The following is a 21,814-nucleotide window of genomic DNA, read 5'->3' on the forward strand; positions in this document are numbered from 1 at the left end:
CTAGCTTGTAAAGAGATTCTATAATATTGTATTTGATCTGATAGGTAAACTGATTTAAATAAGAGGAGTTATATCATCCACTTTTTATTAATTAGTGCTAGGAATAATAATAGTAATAATAATAATAACAAAATAGCAGAAATATTTAGAATAGGTAATATAGTGAATAATGAATAACAACGTAGAACTAAGTGATGTGGCTAGAGAGTTACATTCCCACATGCTTCGTTCTAATAAGGATGGATCTAAGTTGTTTACCCAAAAAGAACTTCAAGACAAGTTACCTGGTAATAATCCAACCTTAGCAGATTTGATGCTTATTGTACAAGAACTGTTGGATAAGAATTTGATTAAATTAGTGAAACAAAACAATGAATTAAAATTCCAACCCGTTGATTTCCAAGAAGCCGCCAAAAAGTCCACAATGTCCAATGAAGAAGCATTAGTCTATTCATACATTGAGGCTAGTGGCCGTGAAGGTATATGGTCTAAGACTATTAAAGCACGTACTAACTTGCACCAACATGTTGTCTTGAAATGTTTAAAATCCTTAGAATCTCAACGTTATGTCAAGAGTGTGAAAAGTGTTAAATACCCAACGAGAAAGATATATATGTTATATCATTTACAACCAAGTGTAGAAGTCACAGGTGGACCATGGTTCACTGAGGGTGAATTAGATGTTGAATTCATCAATTCGTTATTGACTATTATATGGAGATATGTAGCTCAAAATAGTTTCCCTAATGGGTTCCAAACGGTGGTAGGTAGAAACGATAACAGTAAAAACGGCGATATCAAGAAGAAGAGTAGTCAGTATTCACCACATGTACGTTCATATTCTACGACACAAGAGATATTAGACTTTATTTCGTCTGCAGGGGTGGCGAATGTTGAATTGAGCACTGCAAATATACGTTCTTTATGTACTGTTTTGGTTTACGACGATCGTTTAGAAGAAGTAGAGTTTGATTGTTATCGCGCTACATTAACCTCAGTTGCTCAATTGGTGGGGCCAATAGATGAGGGAAACACAGCAAAGAATAGTAAGAATAAATTGTTGGACGAAATGGACGAGTTTTCCATCTTTGATTATCATCAAACCATTGGGCCTTCTGAAAATGATAAAGAGGCTGTTTATTTCGATGAATGGGCACTATAACCTCATGTGTGATAGTATACATGTATGTTGTATGTAAACTTTTGAATGTAGTATCATATGTATAAGGCATAGTTATTTATAGACCAATAACAAAAATGCATTTATGTGATAAAATATCCAAGGTTGAGACTATGGCACTATTCTTTTCGAGAAAATAAGAATATGTCGATGATCTGTTTTCTCTCTCTTCATCTTTGAAACAAAAGCAGTTTAGGCTCAATGGAGTAATCAAAAAAATAAAAATAAAAATAAAAAAATTGAGAAAAGAAAAGAAGTCTAATAATAGTGAATGGTTTGGGAAACACCATATAGATGGATCTAGAGATTGCCGTCTTTTCTATCTCATCTCCCTTATTGAGGCATGCCTATTACAACTCTTTTATTTGTTTTTTTTTTCTTCTGTTTAAATATTCTTGGTGTCATTTGAAATATTATCTTGAATCTGCCTTTAATTTCAATTTTTAGGTAAACAACGGTCTATGTATCAGAGTTGTGGAAAGGGTTTTGTTTTTGTACAAGAAGATGTCTTTTTTTTTTTTGGTAGATCAGTAATTCTAATAAGAATAGGGCACCAACCAATTTTGTTTGGAAAGAGTAGAGCCTTTTTATTCTCCCAACTTTTTTTACCATAAAAGATACGTGTTGCATGGTATATTTGATATTAGCAGTGAGTTTACAATTCGTTTAAAATAGTAATGGAAGGTTTTTTTTTTCTGCAACCCAAAGTGGAACAAATCACATGGAGTTAGTGTGAAATGATAATAAATATATATAAAAGTGCAGACAATACAATAAAGAGATAGAAAAGAATGTTTATTAGATGGCTTATGTCCTTTCCTCGAATATTTGGGGTATAAGGTAAAAATAAATAGTACACTTTCCCTCTTGCACTACTTAGATCTGAATGATTTGATTCTATTTCTTAATGTTTCCCAATGGTAATAAACACTTCTCAATAGATAAATCGTGTTATAATCTTAAACAAGCACGTATATATGTTTATGGACCAAAAAGGAAATTCCCGTGAGGAAATCCGGATGAAATGAGAGATTCTTTTGTTGTTTTCCATTTTCAATAATCAAATAAAAAAGGAAGAAAGTGTGATTCTTCATTGAACGGCTGTTTTTCATGAGTTGTCTTTCGTATTTCTTGAGAGATATGTGACCATAACAGATGACAGTCGTTGGTTGGCTGGACGGTTGGTTGTTGTCTTTTCCTTCCCTTTTTTTCTTCTTCTTCTTCCTCCCTTTTTTTTATTGTTCTTGAAAACTTCTTTTGTTATTGAAAAACAAAACAAAAAAATGAGTCCTCCGGATCTGTTTTTTTTTTCTTTCTTGTTTTATAAGAGAAAAAAGACAAAAGAATTTTTGTAAAAAAAATGCGGGGATAAACAATAGGTTCATTATTATTAAATTTGAAAAAAAAAAAATAGAGAGAATGAGAGAGAAAGGCCATATACATTCCTCAAATTCCTTTGGAGACTTTTTCATTCAAAATAGTGATAGTAAGACTGATAAGACCAATATTCTGTTATTTGATAGGTGAATAAAAGTCAAAGATAGAAATATTATTGAACGCTTCTCTTTATAATGACTGATATTTTACACTAAAGAAACAATATGCAAAAATCACATTCGAATAGCATTTGAAAAAATACATCAGTGTCAGCTATATTCTTTTAACACTGTGTCTGTAAAGAAAACCGTAATAAAAAATTTGTTATGACCCTCCTGTAAACTAACTTGTTGTTTAACTTTTTCTTTTTTTTTTAGTTTTTACTGGACACTGGCAATAATAGTTTGATTAAGAAAAACAAAAGAGAGAGGGAGAATGCATCCAAACTTGAGAGTCGTCGTAATTGACATGTTCTAATATGATTTCTTCGATTCGAGAGGTATACAGAATATATGTAAATGAAATGATTTCAAGATGTTTTCTGTATTAACCCTCATTTCTATTAACTGTAATCATTGACTAAACACAAATTATTGTTTTCTTGTCCGATTTTTTTTCTGAACAAAAAAAAAATGTCTTAATACATTTTCTTTTTTGTTTTACTGTTTAAAATAACAACATTGTTTGTCATCTACCGCATTGTATTCTCCAATGTAGAATGGAGTAACGGAGATCCAACGGTAATATAAAACTAAAAATGGAAATTGCCATGCTAGTTTTTCCTATCTTATAATTTTTATTCTTGATTGATTTTGTTGGAGAAACAATTTTATATATTTTCCTTTTTCTTCCTTACATATGGATGATACTGATAGTGATGTTATAGTTGTTGTCATGGCAGTTGTAATAGTGGCAAAGAAAAAAAAAAAAAAAAAATAAAAAAGTACCATTGGTAGCAACAGTAGTAGTAAGAGCGGTGTTGGTTTGTCTTTATTGATAATCCCCAACATAACTTATATTGTCTACTCTTATTATTTCTTCAATTGATATATCAATAAAAGCAAAGAGATTAAATTTAAAAAAAGAATTAATGGAATTTGTTTTGATTTACATATATAAGGGAAAGATACGTTTCAAACTGTAGATAGCCTTCCTCTTGAAAAATTTCTCAAGTTATCTTATCCTATTTCAGTCTGTTCACTTATAAAGTAAAACCAAACGAAAAAAATAAATATTAGGAACTACTAATATTATACCTTTTTTCCTCTTTCCATCGAATATATATATATATTAATTTCTTCTCGATATATTAAATAGAGTTTAAAGATAAAAAATAAAAAAATAAACAATGTCTGACAAAGAAATCACTTCTGATGAACCAATCAACTCTGTCGATGAAGAACAACACTCCCTTTCTAGAATTTATACTTCTGGTGCAAATAACAAATATATTTATATAGGCAGGCAAAAATTTTTAAGAGATGAATTGTATGAAGCCTTTGGTGGAACGTTACAACCTGGCTTGGCTCCTGCTGCCTCTCACAAATTTGCCAATCCAGCTCCTTTAGGTTTGTCTGCCTTTGCTTTGACCACATTTGTCTTGTCCATGGCCAATGCAAGAGCCCAAGGTGTTAGAACTCCAAATATCGTTGTCGGTTTAGCTTTCTTCTATGGTGGATTAGTCCAATTGATTGCTGGTATCTGGGAAATTGCTTTAGAAAACACTTTTGGTGGTACTGCATTGTGTTCCTACGGGGGTTTCTGGTTATCATTTGCAGCTATCCATATCCCATGGTTTGGTATCTTGGATGCTTACAAAGATTTAGATAATGATGACTTACAAAATATGTTGGGTTTCTTCTTACTTGGCTGGACAATTTTTAGTTTTGGTTTGACTTTATGTACTTTAAAATCCACAGTTATGTTCTTTGGCTTATTCTTCCTAGTCAGCATCGTTTTCCTATTATTATCCATAGGTGAGTTCACTGGTAATGTTTCTGTCACAAGGGCTGCTGGTGTTATAGGTGTCATTGTTTCACTTATAGCTTGGTATAACGCATATGCCGGTGTGGCTACAAAAGAAAACAGTTATTTCTTGGCTAAAGCTATTAATTTACCAACTAATGAAAGAACATTAGTTTAGGAATAGCACCAGCCAAAATTATATAGTAGTGATAATCAAGCTGAAGGTGATAAAGGTGGTTTATCAAAAAAAAAATAATTTTTTAACATACAAATAAGGAATTTCATGTTTTACACTTACTTTTAATCTGCACCATATTTCTTATTTATTTATTTACTTTCTTTTTTTTTTGGTGATTAGATATTCCCCGTACTGATAATATTCGTTTATTTTTTTATATAGTTTATAGCTTTTGATTATATTCCCATAAACCTTTTAATAATACTATAGTTCTGATGTTCTGTAATGAAAATCATCCCTTTTAGTTTTTAACCCTTTGTGTAAAAGCAATATATATATATATATATATATGAGCTGGTGATATATATTTATTCTAGAATGAATCACTAGTATTATCTACTTTTTATAATCTATTAAATATCTAATTCTAATTCTTCTAACAATTTGTTTAAAAAATTTTGTGAATTAAAAATGAAATCTGTGTTATTATCTGGATTCACTAATAGATTACTATTATTATCATAGGCATCCGTGTTTATGCCTATAGGATGATTATTTATATGTTTGTTATCATTGGTTAAATGGATATGACTATTATGGCTGTTATTGTTATTATTATTGTTGTTTACATGTTCCACAAAGGATGTATCATCATTTTGGCCACTTACACCCACAAAATTTATATTAAAATAGTTGTGATAGTTACTATTGTTTGTAGCATGATTATCACTGCCTTGTAAGGCACCTATCCGGTTATTATGGTGATGATTAACATTAAATTTTTTTGTTATTTGGTGATGAATACTATGATGATGGTTATTATTTTTAAAATATTGCAAATTGTTAATCAATTGTTGATTTAGCTCTAAAAATTTATCATTGAATTGTTTGAATATTAATTCTAGAACTTTTAAAATTCTTTTACCAGCACTCGAATAATTTTGCAATTCAATCAAAATTTTATAACCTAAATTACAAACATTTTCAATTTCACTTAGTTTTTCATCATTGGGATTTCTACGTTCTTTTAATTGGTATTTATAAATTGTTAGGCATGCAAAACTGTAATAGATAGTATGAATGGAATACCAATAGGTTCCACTAAGTAAATCCATATTGATCATATCATATGATAGGCGAATAATTTCTATTGATATCTTGATACAATTAGTAGACATTCTAATTTGAAACTTCAAATTGGGATAATCGTCAGAATTCAAAGTTATGAAATGGAAAAAAGGTTTATAAAGAGTCAATTTAGTTAATAAAAAGTCTAACTGTAACAATTTCTGTGGCTTTAAATAGTAATCCCTTTCGTCATCTGTCTTCATCTTATATGTTGGTTTTAAAGCAGATGGTAGTTGTTTATACCAGTTTTCCAGTTGTAATTCCAAGTCATGAATATTTTTTATTAATTCTGTTTTATGTAAAATTTTGGAAAGCGTTAATTGTGAAGTATAGTCATAGATTCTAGACATCACCAATAATAATTTAGTGTGTTCATTGTTTATACCGCAACTACTTATCTTTTCAAAACCAGTTTTATTTGGAGATTCAATGATTCCATTCGGTGTGATTCTTTCATCGTCCACATCTAAGGGCAGTTCTTGATCAATTTTATCCTCATTCATACTAGAAGGCAACCCTAGAATACAATTCATATATATATCTACCTTATATATAGACCAGAATAATCTTTTTTTTGTTTCATTTTCAATTGGTGTTGGGCCTGTCAAAGAAGAATTTTTATACAAACCTTCCTTTATTGCACTTCTTAATGCAATTCCAATATAATGGTAACACGACTTTAAATTGGCAGAACATTGTAAAAACAATGTTAACATGAAAAGGGTCTGAATTGAATATAGATCTGAAACATCAGCAAAATCAATCAATGATTTCGATTTGATGAAAAATTTTAAGCCTTCATCACCATAATATTCTTTTTTTATATTTGAATCATATGTCTCCAAATGATCATCTTTTGAAAATAGTGCACCCACTGCTAACACAGCATAGATTAATGCTTCTGCTCTGCTCTCGTTAATACTTTTGGGGTATCCGTTATCTTCATATAAGGAATATAATATTTTAATTATTGTAGGTCTATGATAGAATCTAAATAATACACATGCATAATTCCATGTCTTCAAAATCAATTTTAATGCGATATGTTTTGGTGGTAAAATAGATTGATTGATCATTCTAATTTCATTTAGATTTAAAAAATTATCTTTGTTGATATTCTTATCAATTGATTTTATTAAAAATTCGTTGATATCCTTCTTCTTGTCATTTTGATGACAATATCTTATAATATTTTGTAAATTTTCCTTTGTGAATAAAGTTTCCACTATTCTTTTATAATCTATCGTATCATGTGGATATACTGTAGGAGGTGAGTGGGATATCTTTTTATTATTATCAAGCAAAATTCTAGAATGTTCTTCTAAAGATTCTTCTGCTTGTTCACTGTGAATAGAATTATCAAAAAATGATGGATTATTATGCTGTGATTTTTCAAATTTTGAAATATTGTTTGATGTATATGTATCAGAGTAATTATTTTGTATTGAAACAGTTGTTACTGTCAAAATATTATTACTTTCGATGATATTATTCTCAGCCTGAATAGAGTTTGATATTTTTTTGGATTTATTTAGAATATTATTCATACTATTAGTATCTGTGGTATTTGGATTTGCAGAAGAAGAAGTTAAATATTCACAGTTCAAATGATTTCTATGGCAATATAAACAAGGTTGATTTCCATCGCATCTTCTCTTCTTTTTTCTACATGAAAGACAAGCAACAGCAACCCTAATTCTTCTGGGTGTTAATTTTCTAGTCTTTAAATCAGTTGAAAGAACTAATATTTTAGGTTTCTTTGTCATAATATGCTAATAACCACTATTATATTTGTAATTTTTGTTATTGGAAGGTTTATTCAGTAAAAGTGTTTGATTTTTATTATTTGAAGACCTGTGTCTCTTTTCGTATATGTAATAACTTACAGTACCCAATCCAATAGCAATTAATGGGTCCCAAACTTTACCAAATAAATATGGTGCGTAAACAGTAGTCATGAAATAGAATTAAAAAAGATAGAAGAAAGAGTCAGTAGTATTACTTAAAGTTTGTTATAGAAGAATTATAGAATAACTTTTTTTTATCAAACAACGCTATATTTGATCCAGCTCCAATAAAAATTTGTCTATATCAAATAACAACAAAATTAATTTATGGAATTTATATGGTGTTGTATAATTCTTTAACAGACTTCACAACTATATATATAATAGATATAGTGTATACGTGAAACTATTTTGAAGCTCTATGAATCAATTATAGTAGTAAGATTATTTTAGACTTGTTTTAAACAAACTGAAGATTATTTCTCGAAGTGATATCATGCGAATAAAACAAGATAATAACGTTTCAAAATTTGTGAAGAACTTGTTTAGCCACTCATTTAATGGCAATAGCATCCAGGACTTACTTGCATTTAATGATAGCGGAAGATAATTTGCTTCCAGGAAAATTCATTTTGATGGGTTCGTGTTGTGTGATTTTAGTCTGATCCCATTTTTATTTTCTTAGTATTATTTTGTTTAATCAGCAGTAGTACCCATTTCTTTTTATGTTCTGTGTGTAGTGCAGTATTGTTATTATTAGAATATTCATATTTAATTACAGAGATACACAATAAGTTGGAGATGTTTAGAATACTAGCAAAATCTAATATACCTCACCATTTACTGATAAAAGTAAAAATGCAGTCTATCTATCTAAAAGTTTATTTTAATGTTTTCATATGGTTAGGGAAGAAATAATTGTTTGTGATAAATCTACCATAGATAATAAAAATAATAAAAGATCTAATCTATTATTTTTCATATTCGTTTAGTAGTTAAAAAAGTTTTTAAAACGAGAAGTAATTACTGTCTAATGGTTCTTTTTCTGGGGTTCACAAAAAAATTAATTGTATTTTATAAGGCTAAACAGAGAAATGAAAAATATAAGGAGTTTAGCATAATATTTTACAGTTTAGAAATATACTTTTGGGATATTCTAATATTAGTTACATCACCTTAAGTCATCTATTTAGTCTGGCCTACATAATTTATTCTTTTATGAAAGATATTCCAGTATAATACTAAATCGAAGATTAAATTCAATTAATAATATTTTCCGTGGAAATTATAAAAACATGAATTTCTTTGACCATAATCAAGTGAAAAAAAAAATCTTTAACAAACATCTGTTCATGTATTTAGTGTATACAGTATAATTTCAGCTGTTACTATGATGCATGTTGGAAAACATAATAAGGTTCGATATATTAGAATAATTTGAAGATTTTATATAGAATGGGATAAACCTAGATCTGGATTTGGGAATATATACAAAAAATAACTTCTGTAGATATATAACATGTAATGTATATAAGTTGTACTTGTTACTAGTATTGATAAGCATTGTTTTGTTCTTCTTATCAATGTTTATAAACACGACTGAATAGATCACCCAAAACTCTAATATTTAAGGATGTCAATTAACATCGTATAAAAAAGATTTTGTTTTCCAGAGTATTTCTCCTCTGTTCAGTAAAACTTTGTTCTATTTATAATTTTGTGTACTTTATAAAGATTGTTTTCTTCTATTTTTTTGTTAACCTTGTGTATAGAATCGTTTATAAAATCCAAATCCTTTTTATTATCTTAATAGTAAACACGTTAAACTCTAGAAAAATAATAGTTCTATGCAAGAAAATTAGATAATATCAGCAAAATATTCACATGATGATGGTTCTTCTGATATCTTTAATACATTAATATCAATATCAAAATGTTGCATGAAATCTTTAAACATACTTTTTTCACTTAATATTTGGGACAATGAGGGTTAGTAATATTTTATTAACTACACTCGCATGATTAGATTAATAGAACATAAATCGGTATAATATTTTCTAAGAATGTATATAAATATATTACTTAGCATAAATTTTATTAGTGCAGTAGTTTTTTAAATATTAACTCTAAAAGTACAGAGTGAGTCTATATGTTATATTTTTCCAAGAGGGTCATGAATATTATTATATAATGAATGTTATTAAAATATGATAACCAAGTGGTTATTGTAATATTTCATATTGCAAAGCAAATATGGTTGTAATGTATTTTTTCAATTTATTTGTTTAATTTTGTTTTTGAAACGCGTCATTGTTGTAGAAGAGCTTTTTCATGAGGTCTGAATTTGCGAGATATATCGTTTTGAAAAGCAGTAAATTAAACATCTATATTTATTTTATCTTAGTTTCTAAGTAAATTGGGCCTTTAATTCGATAAAAAACTATGTATTTGTTGGGAAATGAGAGTTTATTACTGTCATTTCCATAAGAATTATTTTTAATTAGTTTTTCTATATATTATGTGGTGTACGGATGTACATAATATCAGGAAAACATTTTAATTGTCACCAAATATGTCTTTCGAAGATTTGAAAAGAAATGAAAAACTTTAAAAGAAAACTTAAAGTAAATAAAAGAATGTATACTGAATACACTATATAATAAATATGTACAGGTATTTAATACAAAAACATAACAAGTATCTATAACTTAATGATGTCTATCATTACCATGGACGCAGAAGGCTCCAAATTCCAACAAGCATCTATGACTTAATGATGTCTACCATTACCATGGACACTGAAGGCTCCAAATTCCAACAGTATTGAATATAAGTAATTTTATTTATTATGTTTATAACCAAGTACATATTAATTTTTTATAATTTTAAATCGTTTCTCAAAATATTTCTTCTTTTGAAAAAAATTTACAGACAGCCTATTAAAAATAGTTTTAATAAGGAAAACTAGTAGGCATATTATTTTCCAACAAAGTTCACAAAATAAAACTATTGGAATTTGTAGCACTTAATATTCATGGTAATAGCAGACGTCATTAAGTTATAGATGCTTGTTTTATTTTCGTGTTAAATATATGTATATATTTATTATAAGGTTTATACTTTTATTTTCCAACATAATTAATAAAAAATGAATTTATAACAGCTGTTGGAAATCATCCAAGAATTCAATAAAGAAAATTAATTTACAGTTTTGAAAAGGTATTTCTATCAATAAGGAAAGGAAAAAACGATGGCCGTTCCAGGTGTCTTTCTCTACTGTTTATGTGAAAATTATTTATTAGCACATAATTTACTGCTTCACAACGAGTTAGGCCTTGTTGGCGCAATCGGTAGCGCGTATGACTCTTAATCATAAGGTTAGGGGTTCGAGCCCCCTACAGGGCTTTCTTTTTTATTTCGTGACTGTAATATTCCTGATATTACTGTTTAGGGTTTGTTTAGAAAAAAGAGGGTTGACAATATTTTTCTAAACTTTCCTTTTTGCAAAATTTTACAAACATACATAAAAACAGGAGTAACCAACATAAGTACAAGAGAGCAACCAAGAAGAAAACAAGGAACAAGGAACCAAGGATTACTTAAGTTTAGATATATGGCATATAAGTGTATGCTATTAGGATATCTTAGATTAAGGATCTAGATATATAGATATATAGGAATATTACATCTAGAGATATAGAAAGAGTGTATATTTTATATCTATCCGAGTGAAATATTATTGAGATTTCAACAAGAATTACTGTTATCAGAAACACATAACCTCAGGGTTATTACAACTATACAAAAAATTTTAACAACAAAAAGGGGGCGAGCTGGGAATTGAACCCAGGGCCTCTCGCACGCTTAGACTCTTAAAGGAACCCAAAGCGAGAATCATACCACTAGACCACACGCCCCGAACAATCGCTCAATGTTGTGGAATAGAATAGTTATAACCATCAAGATTACATAAGATCCTGAATGAATCTAGAACCAATTAGTGTATTAATAAGCCATACATGTGCTACAACATTAGATGCTGCATAATAAAAGATTGGATTACATAAGATCTTGGCAAATCTAGAATTTACCTATTGTTTTATTAAGTCCCACGTGTATTACTAATCACCATGATTAGAGAATTGGGGTGCAGTTCTAATCCACCAGTGCACCTAAATTAATGTAAAAAATTTTAGGGTTTGAATCAGTCAAGTCATTAATGTATTAATCTGAATAATCGATCGAGCTCCAGAAAATACATAAAAGGACAACGTTTTCTGGAGATAAAAAATCATCTTCCATAGCCGTTTCTTGTAAATAATTTATATATTATATATGAACAAAAATAGAACAACAAGCAAGTAACAAGCCAAGTAACTTCGAATAAATATATTAGCTTGTCAAAGCCGCTCAATATATAAGACCGTTTCAGTAATTATATTATCGACTATAGTTGATTACTGTCTCGATTATTTGAATAACTGTTAATATTATTTGCGCTCCCCTGGAATACACAAAGAATTTCACCATCTCATACTACAACATTTGTTGTTCTAATATAAAATGGTTAGATTCTTTTGTGTATTTCGGGGGAAACGCAAATAATATTAACAGTTATTCAAATAATCGAAACTGTTGGAAAATGAGAGTTTATTACTGTCATTTCCATAAAAATTATTTTTAATTAGTTTTTCTGTATATTATGTGGTGTACAGATATACCATAATATCGGGAAGACATTCTATTTTTCACCAAATATGTTTTTCACAGATTTGAAGAAAAATGAAAATCTTAAAAGAATCAAAGTAAATAAAAGAATTTATACTGTATACACTATATAATAAGTATATACATGTATTTAGTACAAAACAAAACAAGCATCTATGACTTAATGATGTCTACCATTACCATGGACGCTAAGGGCTCCAAATTTCAACAGTTTCTTTTATATTTATATAATTATTAATTCCCAATTAAGAGATCGAGGGAAAATTACTCTACATATTAACATAATAATAATACATAATAATAACATATAATATGATCACCGACGCTAAAGACATTTATACTAATATTATTCATTCAGAGGAGTTTCTTGTATAGTTGTTTTTGTGAACAAGAGGTCGAATTTACTTAGCTAGTTAGTTATAATAAATATAAATATACATACTATGTAAAGAAGAGGGTTAGCAATTTTATTAATAGTTAATATATTAATAATAATATCAATTAATCATGGCCATTAATTTTATTATTATTTTATCGGTTTTTTCTCGGAAATTGATAATTTTTTCTAGTTAATTCTTCGAAAATTTATATATGTATTTGAAATTTATTTATTTTTAGAGATACATTTTTTATTATGTACCATTAATGAACTTTAAAATTTTTAAACTAAACCCAAATTAAGAAAAAAGAAAATACAAAAACAAAGTTTTATAAAAACTACATAAACTTTACTCTAAATGTATTTGCTGGAATCGAACGTTCTAGAATAAATAATAGACCAATTAGATTTTAGTAAACATTAATTGATAAGCAAAAAGTGGAAAACGTATTGTTTGCTTATCAATAAACGTAAACAAACTTCAGCATAAATCTGGTGCCGTACATGGATGAGATGTGCCGGATATAAAAATATATAAAGCCAACATTTTTTTCATATCATGTTTCTTCCCTTGCCCATCTTCTACATTTTATCATTATACATTATATACATGAAAAAAAACCGAAGAACTTTATTATAATTTTGTATACTAAATCTGTTTAATATAATATTGAGAATGTTCACTATTGATAAGAATGAGCGCCTTTATTCATTGGATATATAGTAAACATTCTCAATATTATATTAAACAGATTTAGTATACAAAATTATAATAAAGTTCTTCGGTTTTTTTTCATGTATATAATGTATAATGATAAAATGTAGAAGATGGGCAAGGGAAGAAACATGATATGAAAAAAATGTTGGCTTTATATATGTTAACATTAAGCCATTTTCCTCTACGAACAGTAAAATATTTAATAAACAAACTCAACAACCTTTGGTGACCTCTCAACAATTATTACACAACAATTTATCGTTTAGTGTCTGCTAAAATCTTATTGTTCTATCTATTTCATTATAGAACATTTTATTTCAACAACTATATATCCAATGACTACAGGTACTCATTCTCAACAGTATTATAATCATATATAATGGAAATGCCACACAATTATACAGATAATTTGAATAATAATCATTGATGAGCTTTTTAAACAGAGATTAAAGAGATATTTGACAATGTAAATTCATCCTATTAAATGACTGAAAATTCTATATCAGCTTATAAAAGAAGAATTAAAATAAAATGTGTTATAATGTATATTAGTTATATATGTATACTAAATCTGTAAAACAGAAAAAAATAGTAAATACAATATAAAATTATATAATATTATAAAATGATTTCTTTTTGAGGATTTTCCCTCAATTTTTTTTCTAGGAAATAAACAATTAAACAATTATAAATAAAATATAAAAACACACTGTATATATATTCTTCATTCAGGTTTAAAAATTTAATAAATAAAGTTGTCCATCTATATCCTTTTTACTTTTGAAAATCTTTTCATAATTTCTTTTATAATTTTGAAATTTTGTGAAATATCTCCACAACATTGGATTGTGCATGGCACACATTTCTTTTCTTTGAGAGAATAGTTCACTTTTTATGTAGGTAGGAAATCATTCTAGAATGTTTATTATTGAAAAAAAATACCAAAAAGAAGATTTTCAGTAACTCATCAAGCTATACAATAATTCTACATACATTTTCCTTTTTTAATATAATCAAAATATAAATCCAATATCATATTCAATCCAACATAGTTTAATTTCCTAATGTAGTTCTTAGAGACACTTCTTTATATTTTTCGAATACTAAGCATAACAAATGAGATAATTTGACACCCTATATTATATTTTTTATTCCCACATGTAATTATGCATATTTAACTGCCTATATCTTATACCACTAATGTAAAAATATTTTTAGAACATATCACATGACTCGGATAATAACACACCATATAACTACCATATGTCCACTAAAATATATTAAGACGCTCAACATATATCTAATTAGTGCAAGTCTTGGAACACAAGTAAAAAAATTCACCTGAATACAATTCTTAACTACAACGAACAAATAGCAAGCAAAACTTTATGGCTTAACTAACACTACTAAGTGTTTGAATTAGCACATATATATCAATGTATATTTCAAATGGTGATTAAGCATAAAAGAAGAGGTATTATCGAATACAATCTTGTTTGAACTTTAATGGTGATAGACTATATTAAAGTTAAAAAATAGAAAACAAAAAATCATTAGTCTCTAACTATGAATAATAGTAGGCAACGGTTATAAGAACAAATTAAAAGAACTATTTTCTAAAGTTTCTTCATGATTAATAATTTTTCACTTTATCATACTGTGGACATGTGCTAATTTTTTTTACATATGTTATCTATTGGGAAAGCCACACAGAACTTTATCAGTACTTATTTTACATATAGCTGCAACCTTAATTATTGATCATATATACCAATCTCAGTGTTATCTTATACAAATCTGCTCATCACCAATGAAGAAAAGATGCAAGCCCCTCTAATACACCCATAACGGATATAACTTATCTTTAAAAGACAAATTATTCCTCACTATTGACGTCATTTTAAATTTTTACCTCTTTCACTCCAGTTTTCTTTAGAAACAAAAAAAAAATTTTTTTCTCTGCCATCAAAACCAGCTTTTCCAAAATTTAGCTATCAAACAAAAAAACGAAATTATTAGCCATTCATAAGGACAAATCCCTGTTTAATAAAATATAGACATTTATATATAAAAAGAAGAAAATTTTATATTCGTATCATAACAAGCAGGTAGTATCACTTCAAACTATTTGATATTTCCACATCTATCTATTCTGCTACTTTCAAGGCAGCTAATTGCTCACAACACCATCATAATAACCATTCTATTTACACATTTTTCATATATGGATCCTGGATAATTTTTCTTCTTCCTTATTTTTTTCTTTCTAGATTCATTGATATAAATCTGATAAGGATATATTCCCTCTTATTATCGTTAATTAAAGTAAGATATCAAAGATAAAAGGTATCTGAACTATATAGAGAAATTTTTATCACAGAAAAAATAATTGTTATATCAAAAGTTATCAGTTCAAAAAAATAGAAGTGACCATACGCGTTATATAATATTATCTAAAAACCCTTTCTGTCCTTTTGTTTCCCTTTTAAATTATTATTAATCATACTTATTAAATAATATATGCCATCTATTAGCTCAAACGATTCTACTGTTAGTCTAGAATCAAGCAATTCTATTGCAGTCTCTTCTGGGAGTTCTTTAGGTTCTATGAACACAAGAGACCATAATGAACTGTATGACCATAGGCAACATCCTGATTTTAGTACTACAATAGAGAATCAAAACATTGCTAGAAATACAAACAGTGATAACAATAATAGTACCTCAACGAAACATCAACTTACAAATATAGGTGTCAACCCCAATAATAATACTGAAACTGTTATGGATCCTGTTATGTTAGACACCATATCGCATGCTATGAATAATACTGCAACTATTGTTAGTAACCAGGTAAAATTATCAGAAAATGTTGGTGTCCATCATCAGACGAAAAAACCACATGTTGCTTTTTCAAATGTTACAACAGAATTATCCAACGATACAAAATCACCAGTTATACCTTTGTCACATAGATATCGTCGTCATTCTCATCAATCATACTTAGGACCACCTATGCTTCCATCTTTTTATCAAAACCTACATAGCAAAGCTGATCCAGTTATAGAAGCAGCAGAATTAGCTGCACATCAGTTTAATTCTATCGCAAGACCATCTAGATTAGAACATTGTATTAAATTCGAAGGGTTATCCTTACATCATAATTCAGCTGATAATGGACACGGTACTCAAAGTGGTACTACTGTTCCAACCGACTATACATCATTGGAACATAAGGACCCACTTTTTAATATTCAGAAACATAGACAATCTTCAGGTCGTAGATTATCAAAAATCCATTCCACGATCGATTCAACATCTCCAAAAATGAATAAGAAAAAAAACCGGTCTGATTCACTATCTTCCACACGTAATTTTTCTGAGAATAGTAACACTAAGATGAATCAATTCTCTGCCGATGGTCATATTAGTTCTAATAATATTGACAACAACAATGAAAGTACTTTAAAATTAGTTAAAACTAAATCCAGTGACAGTAATAATGGGCAAGGTTTACATAGAAAAACTACAAGAGGCTCTTATGATAGTGATGATTCACAAGGCTCTAGAGACACACAAGAAACAGAGGAGGATGTATGTTTTCCAATGGAACCTCAATCTCACTCTCGTATTAATGGAATTGATTTCGATGAATTGGAGGAATTTGCTCAGTATACAAGACAAACGAAAGAACAGTACTTGGGATCTATGCAACCATCTCTATCACATAATAATAACGATAGATTAAATGGTTCTACTTCATCGAGTATATCATTATCGAGAATATCATCTGCTGCTTTAAGATACACTCCAAGACCATCTGCTCAACAACCAGTATCCTCATCAATTTCTAATAGTTTAGAGAGTAAAAGAGATGAGGAAGAAGAAACTGAGAAAGTTTCTTATGTGAGTCCACCAACGGACAGCCCTGGTGTACAGTTCGATATAAGAAATAAAATTGAAGGCGAGGATCTTAATAAAAATGGATACCAATATCACTATTTTAACCAGGATTATACCCCAACTGATTACAGCAACAACAATTTTGTAATTCCCAATAGGTTTTCATTCTTTTGCTCCGATTCTGAGGAAACAATCCACACAACCGATATTGCCTCTTTAGTAGCTTCTGGTCAATCATTTTACGATTTATTTAGAGGTGGTGAGCCTACTTGGTGGTTAGACTGTTCCTGTCCAACAGATGATGAAATGCGTTGTATTGCTAAGGCTTTTGGAATCCATCCTTTAACTGCAGAAGATGTTAGGATCCAAGAAACAAGAGAAAAAGTGGAATTATTTAAATCTTATTACTTTGTTTGTTTCCATACTTTTGAAAATGATAAGGAATCCGAAGATTTTTTGGAGCCTATTAATGTTTATATTGTTGTCTTTAGAAATGGAATCTTAACGTTCCATTTTGGACCTATTTCTCACTGTGCAAGTGTGAGAAGACGTGTAAGACAACTAAGAGACTATGTTGATGTTAACTCAGATTGGTTATGTTATGCATTAATTGATGACATTACTGATAGTTTTGCCCCTGTTATTCAATCAATTGAATACGAGGCTGATGTTATTGAAGATTCCGTCTTTATGGCTAGAGATGTAGATTTTTCTGCTATGCTACAAAGAATTGGTGAAAGTAGAAGAAAGACAATGACATTAATGAGGTTATTAAGTGGTAAAGCAGATGTTATTAAAATGTTTGCAAAGAGATGTCAGGAGGAGGCTAATGGGATTGGTCCTGCACTGACATCAGACATAAACATCGCTAATTTACATGCTGGTGACTATTCAGATGGTCAACGTGTTCAGCCTAGAGGCGATATTGCAATGTATCTAGGTGATATTCAAGATCATTTACTGACCATGTATCAAAATTTAGCAGCGTATGAAAAGATTTTTTCGAGATCACACACAAATTATCTAGCACAATTACAAGTAGAATCATTTAATTCAAACAACAAAGTAACCGATATTTTAGGTAAAGTTACACTTATTGGTACCATTTTTGTTCCATTAAATTTGATTACTGGTTTATTTGGTATGAATGTCAAAGTTCCAGGACAAGATGCATCAATTATTTGGTGGTTTGGTATCTTGGGTGTTTTAATAGGCCTAGCAATCGGTGGATTTATTTTCAGTACATACTGGATAGGAAGATTTACACCACCTACGACTTTAAATGAGGCTGCTGAAAGTGGTGCCACTTCTGTGATCCCAAGTATATTTGGCAGAGGCAGAGGTAATAAGAGGCACAATCATACTGATCTAAAAATAAATCCAACAACAGGCTCTATCAACAGTCTACCAAGCAGATTAAGTCGTTACAAATAAAAAAGAACCAAAGGCATCACAGCTTTAGTCTTATTTACTAAATAATACTTAATAGTTATTTGACTTATTTTCATTTTATTTAATCAAATAACAATGATCTAGCCATTTATACAGTAATACCTTCTTTTGTACTAATTTCAACAAGTATAACTAATAATACCTGTTATATTTTTTTGTATATTCTAATCAAATGCCTATTACATATATATATATATATTTTCGACTTATTTGGTCTTTTTAACTGGCCATCGAACTTTTGTCGGACTGAAAAAAAAACTATGTTTGCCATGAGATAAGAGTGATAATAAAAGTTTAGGAGCATTTTAGCAAAGATTGTAGAGAAAAACAAACAAAACGAATCATGCCAAACAAAATAAGTTGACTCGATATGCATAATTAACCTCAAAACTTCTAAATAGAACTCATTAAACGATTTTATATTCATTAACCTTTGTTTTCTAATTTTTTAAATAGTTGAACCTTTTCTTTCATATACTTCCTCTACTACTCTCCACTTTTTAAAAATATAGTAACCATTCCCGAAACTATAATCATTATAAAATCTAACTATAAAACTTTAATGGACTACAGTTTATCCATAAGACATAATCCAACATCTCATTATGCCAATATCACTTCTGGATATTATACATTTCTCATTTGTTTTATATTTGCAATATCAGTTTTCCTAGTACGAAAATATCTTCCAAATAGATCAACACAGAGATTTGTCAAGATTATCTATAAACTAAATCCAGCATTTTTAGCTTGTTATTTTGCCACCACAATTACTCTAATATTATTTTCTACCTTCTTTACCCAACAGGAGCGCGTTGTTAGTGTGTTTACAAAAAGATTAGGAAGAATTAGTTATGTTTTTACCAACCTGCTCATTATAATAATGTTTCAAGAACCATTATCCTTATTCAAAGGGTTAGCCTCATACTTAGAATTTATCAATCTACACAAATGGCTGTCTCGTGCGGTATTTGGTTTAAGTATATTACATAGTTTTATGTTCATAGGTAAATGGTCTAGTGATCCTGCTATTTCAATTTGGAATAAATTGATTGTGAAGAAGGCAAATTTTATTGGATTTGTAATATTTATTGAAATATGCTTCATGTTAGTAATTTCATTAAAACCCATGAGACAAAAATCTTATAAGTTATTTTACTTTTCACATCAATTAATAAATTTATCATTTATTATTTTAATACCATTTCATGCAAGACCTCGTGTCACTATCCCATTTTTCGTTATCAATTTAGTATTGTTGACAATATATTGTGTAAATAAAGTCATTAGAAGTAGCCAGGTAATGATTTTAAATAAAATGGAAGTCCCTGAAAGTAGATTATATACAGTAACTTTACCAGCAAGTAGTCTAGGTGATACTTCTGTAATTTCTCCTGGATCACACATTAGAATCAGTCCATATTCAATATGGAGTTGGCAATATTGGTTATTGCCATCCCATCCATATACTATTGTATCATGTATGAATGGTGAAATAAAATTGATCATCAAAAAAACAAAGTTTGAAGTGAATAAGGATGAAACTTATAGAATAAGTGGTCCATTTGAAAATATTTCCATAACTAATTTTATTAAATGGCAAGAAGATTTAAACAATATTATTCTTGTTGCTGGTGGTAGTGGAATATCATTTATTTTACCAATTTATCATTACTTGCAATATAACAGATATTCTATAATATCATATAGATCATTAAAAATGATATGGTTAGTTAAGAATATTTCTGAATTCCAACATATTAGAGACAATATTGGATTGCCATGTGAATATTTTAAACAGATAGAAGTTTTCATCACTGCTGATACTGAAAGGAATACCAAAAATAACAGCGTTAATAATGATGTGGTGAATTTTGCAAATGAACATCGAGATGTTATTGAGCTACAAGATTTCATTCCCATTGAAGGTAAACTTGATACTAATGAAGAAGCAGAAAATAATATTAAATATGGTAGAATTAACTGGGAGATTGATTTTTTTGAGGATATTTTAAATAATGATTGTGAAAACAATAGTAATAATACAAACAATTACATTATTGGATGTGGGCCGGAATCATTAATTCAAGACTGTATAGCGTTTGGCATTCAACATAATTATCAAGTGATTAGTGAGTATTATTCCTTATGACATACACTATTTATGATAATAATTCCTACTGAAACTAAAGATACATAACAAATGGAAACAACAATAAGATTATTTTTAAAAGGGAAATCTTACAACAACATGCAATTATCAATTATCAACTATAGCTTATTATTATACAGATAGAGTTTGATATGCCAAGATAACCTGTTTAAAACCAAAACAATCAAGCAAATAAAATAGACTTGATTATATTTTGTATTCAGTTGTCATTATACCAAAAAAAAAAAATAAATGGGTGAATAAATAATAAACAGTTTCTCTTAAAAGATTTCCTAAAAGATATAACCCTCTTATCAGACAGGTACACATCACACTGTAAAGGGGCTTTATTCTTTTTATTATATTTTTTCATTTATTCTTTTGTTATTCTCAGCCACTTCATACATTTAAGTATTTTGATGTTACTTATATTGTTTGTTATCTTATCTTCATTCTATATTCTTTTTTTTTTATCACATGAAATATTAGAATATCAGACTCATAAATAACTATTTCTATTCTTCACCTCTCCACATATAACATGGACTTCTTATCAAGCTTTATGATGCAACTTCATAGAAATATCTATTTGTTAATCCAAGCCACAGCATTGTTCTGATTTTTTCTAACAATATAATGAGGAAAAATAATGACATAAATAATTGACTTCTATAGAATACAAAAAGGGAAAGGATGCCGAGACAAGAAAAAAAAGTGCCTACAAACTATTATTATTTGGACTAGCACAATGGTTTGTAGAACTGAATTAACACCAAATTTTGATAAAACAAAACAAAAGACAACGAAAAAAGTCTCGACATTTTTCTATAGAATTTTTTATCAGCTCCCCTTTTCGGTATTCTTGCG

The 21,814-nt window shown here is 28.8% G+C and overlaps 6 protein-coding genes and 2 non-coding genes across 8 annotated transcripts; 5 read left to right on the plus strand and 3 right to left on the minus strand.

Annotated features, from left to right (window-relative positions):
- Positions 1-169: 169 nt before the first annotated feature.
- RPC34 (DNA-directed RNA polymerase III subunit C34) lies at positions 170-1,162 on the plus strand (the record flags this gene model as incomplete). Its single annotated transcript, XM_064858582.1, has 1 exon — positions 170-1,162. One exon carries the CDS (start codon positions 170-172, stop codon positions 1,160-1,162), a length of 993 nt encoding a protein of 330 aa, XP_064714405.1.
- Positions 1,163-3,905: 2,743 nt separating this feature from the next.
- On the plus strand, positions 3,906-4,700 carry ADY2 (Ady2p; the record flags this gene model as incomplete). Its single annotated transcript, XM_064858583.1, has 1 exon — positions 3,906-4,700. The coding sequence occupies one exon, from the start codon at positions 3,906-3,908 to the stop codon at positions 4,698-4,700; it is 795 nt and encodes a 264-aa protein (XP_064714406.1).
- A 413-nt stretch (positions 4,701-5,113) lies between these two features.
- Positions 5,114-7,594, minus strand: PWA37_001972 (Zn(II)2Cys6 transcription factor; the record flags this gene model as incomplete). The annotated part of the gene is made up of 1 exon (XM_064858584.1): positions 5,114-7,594. The coding sequence occupies one exon, from the start codon at positions 7,592-7,594 to the stop codon at positions 5,114-5,116; it is 2,481 nt and encodes an 826-aa protein (XP_064714407.1).
- Positions 7,595-7,600: 6 nt separating this feature from the next.
- Positions 7,601-7,795, minus strand: NCE101 (Nce101p; the record flags this gene model as incomplete). The annotated part of the gene is made up of 1 exon (XM_064858585.1): positions 7,601-7,795. A coding segment is annotated over one exon (195 nt), but the record flags the coding sequence as incomplete, so codon positions are not given.
- A 3,151-nt stretch (positions 7,796-10,946) lies between these two features.
- PWA37_001974 lies at positions 10,947-11,021 on the plus strand. The gene has a single exon. It is a non-coding gene; the product is annotated as a tRNA-Lys (tRNA).
- A 419-nt stretch (positions 11,022-11,440) lies between these two features.
- On the minus strand, positions 11,441-11,532 carry PWA37_001975. Its single transcript has one exon. It is a non-coding gene; the product is annotated as a tRNA-Pro (tRNA).
- Positions 11,533-15,960: 4,428 nt separating this feature from the next.
- Positions 15,961-18,777, plus strand: PWA37_001976 (magnesium transporter CorA family protein; the record flags this gene model as incomplete). The annotated part of the gene is made up of 1 exon (XM_064858586.1): positions 15,961-18,777. One exon carries the CDS (start codon positions 15,961-15,963, stop codon positions 18,775-18,777), a length of 2,817 nt encoding a protein of 938 aa, XP_064714409.1.
- A 580-nt stretch (positions 18,778-19,357) lies between these two features.
- AIM14 (putative metalloreductase) lies at positions 19,358-20,947 on the plus strand (the record flags this gene model as incomplete). Its single annotated transcript, XM_064858587.1, has 1 exon — positions 19,358-20,947. One exon carries the CDS (start codon positions 19,358-19,360, stop codon positions 20,945-20,947), a length of 1,590 nt encoding a protein of 529 aa, XP_064714410.1.
- Between the last annotated feature and the right edge of the window lie 867 nt (positions 20,948-21,814).

This window comes from Arxiozyma heterogenica (assembly GCF_036370985.1).
Source record: "Arxiozyma heterogenica strain weizmannii chromosome Unknown scaffold_18, whole genome shotgun sequence".
Lineage (NCBI taxonomy): Eukaryota > Fungi > Ascomycota > Saccharomycetes > Saccharomycetales > Saccharomycetaceae > Arxiozyma > Arxiozyma heterogenica.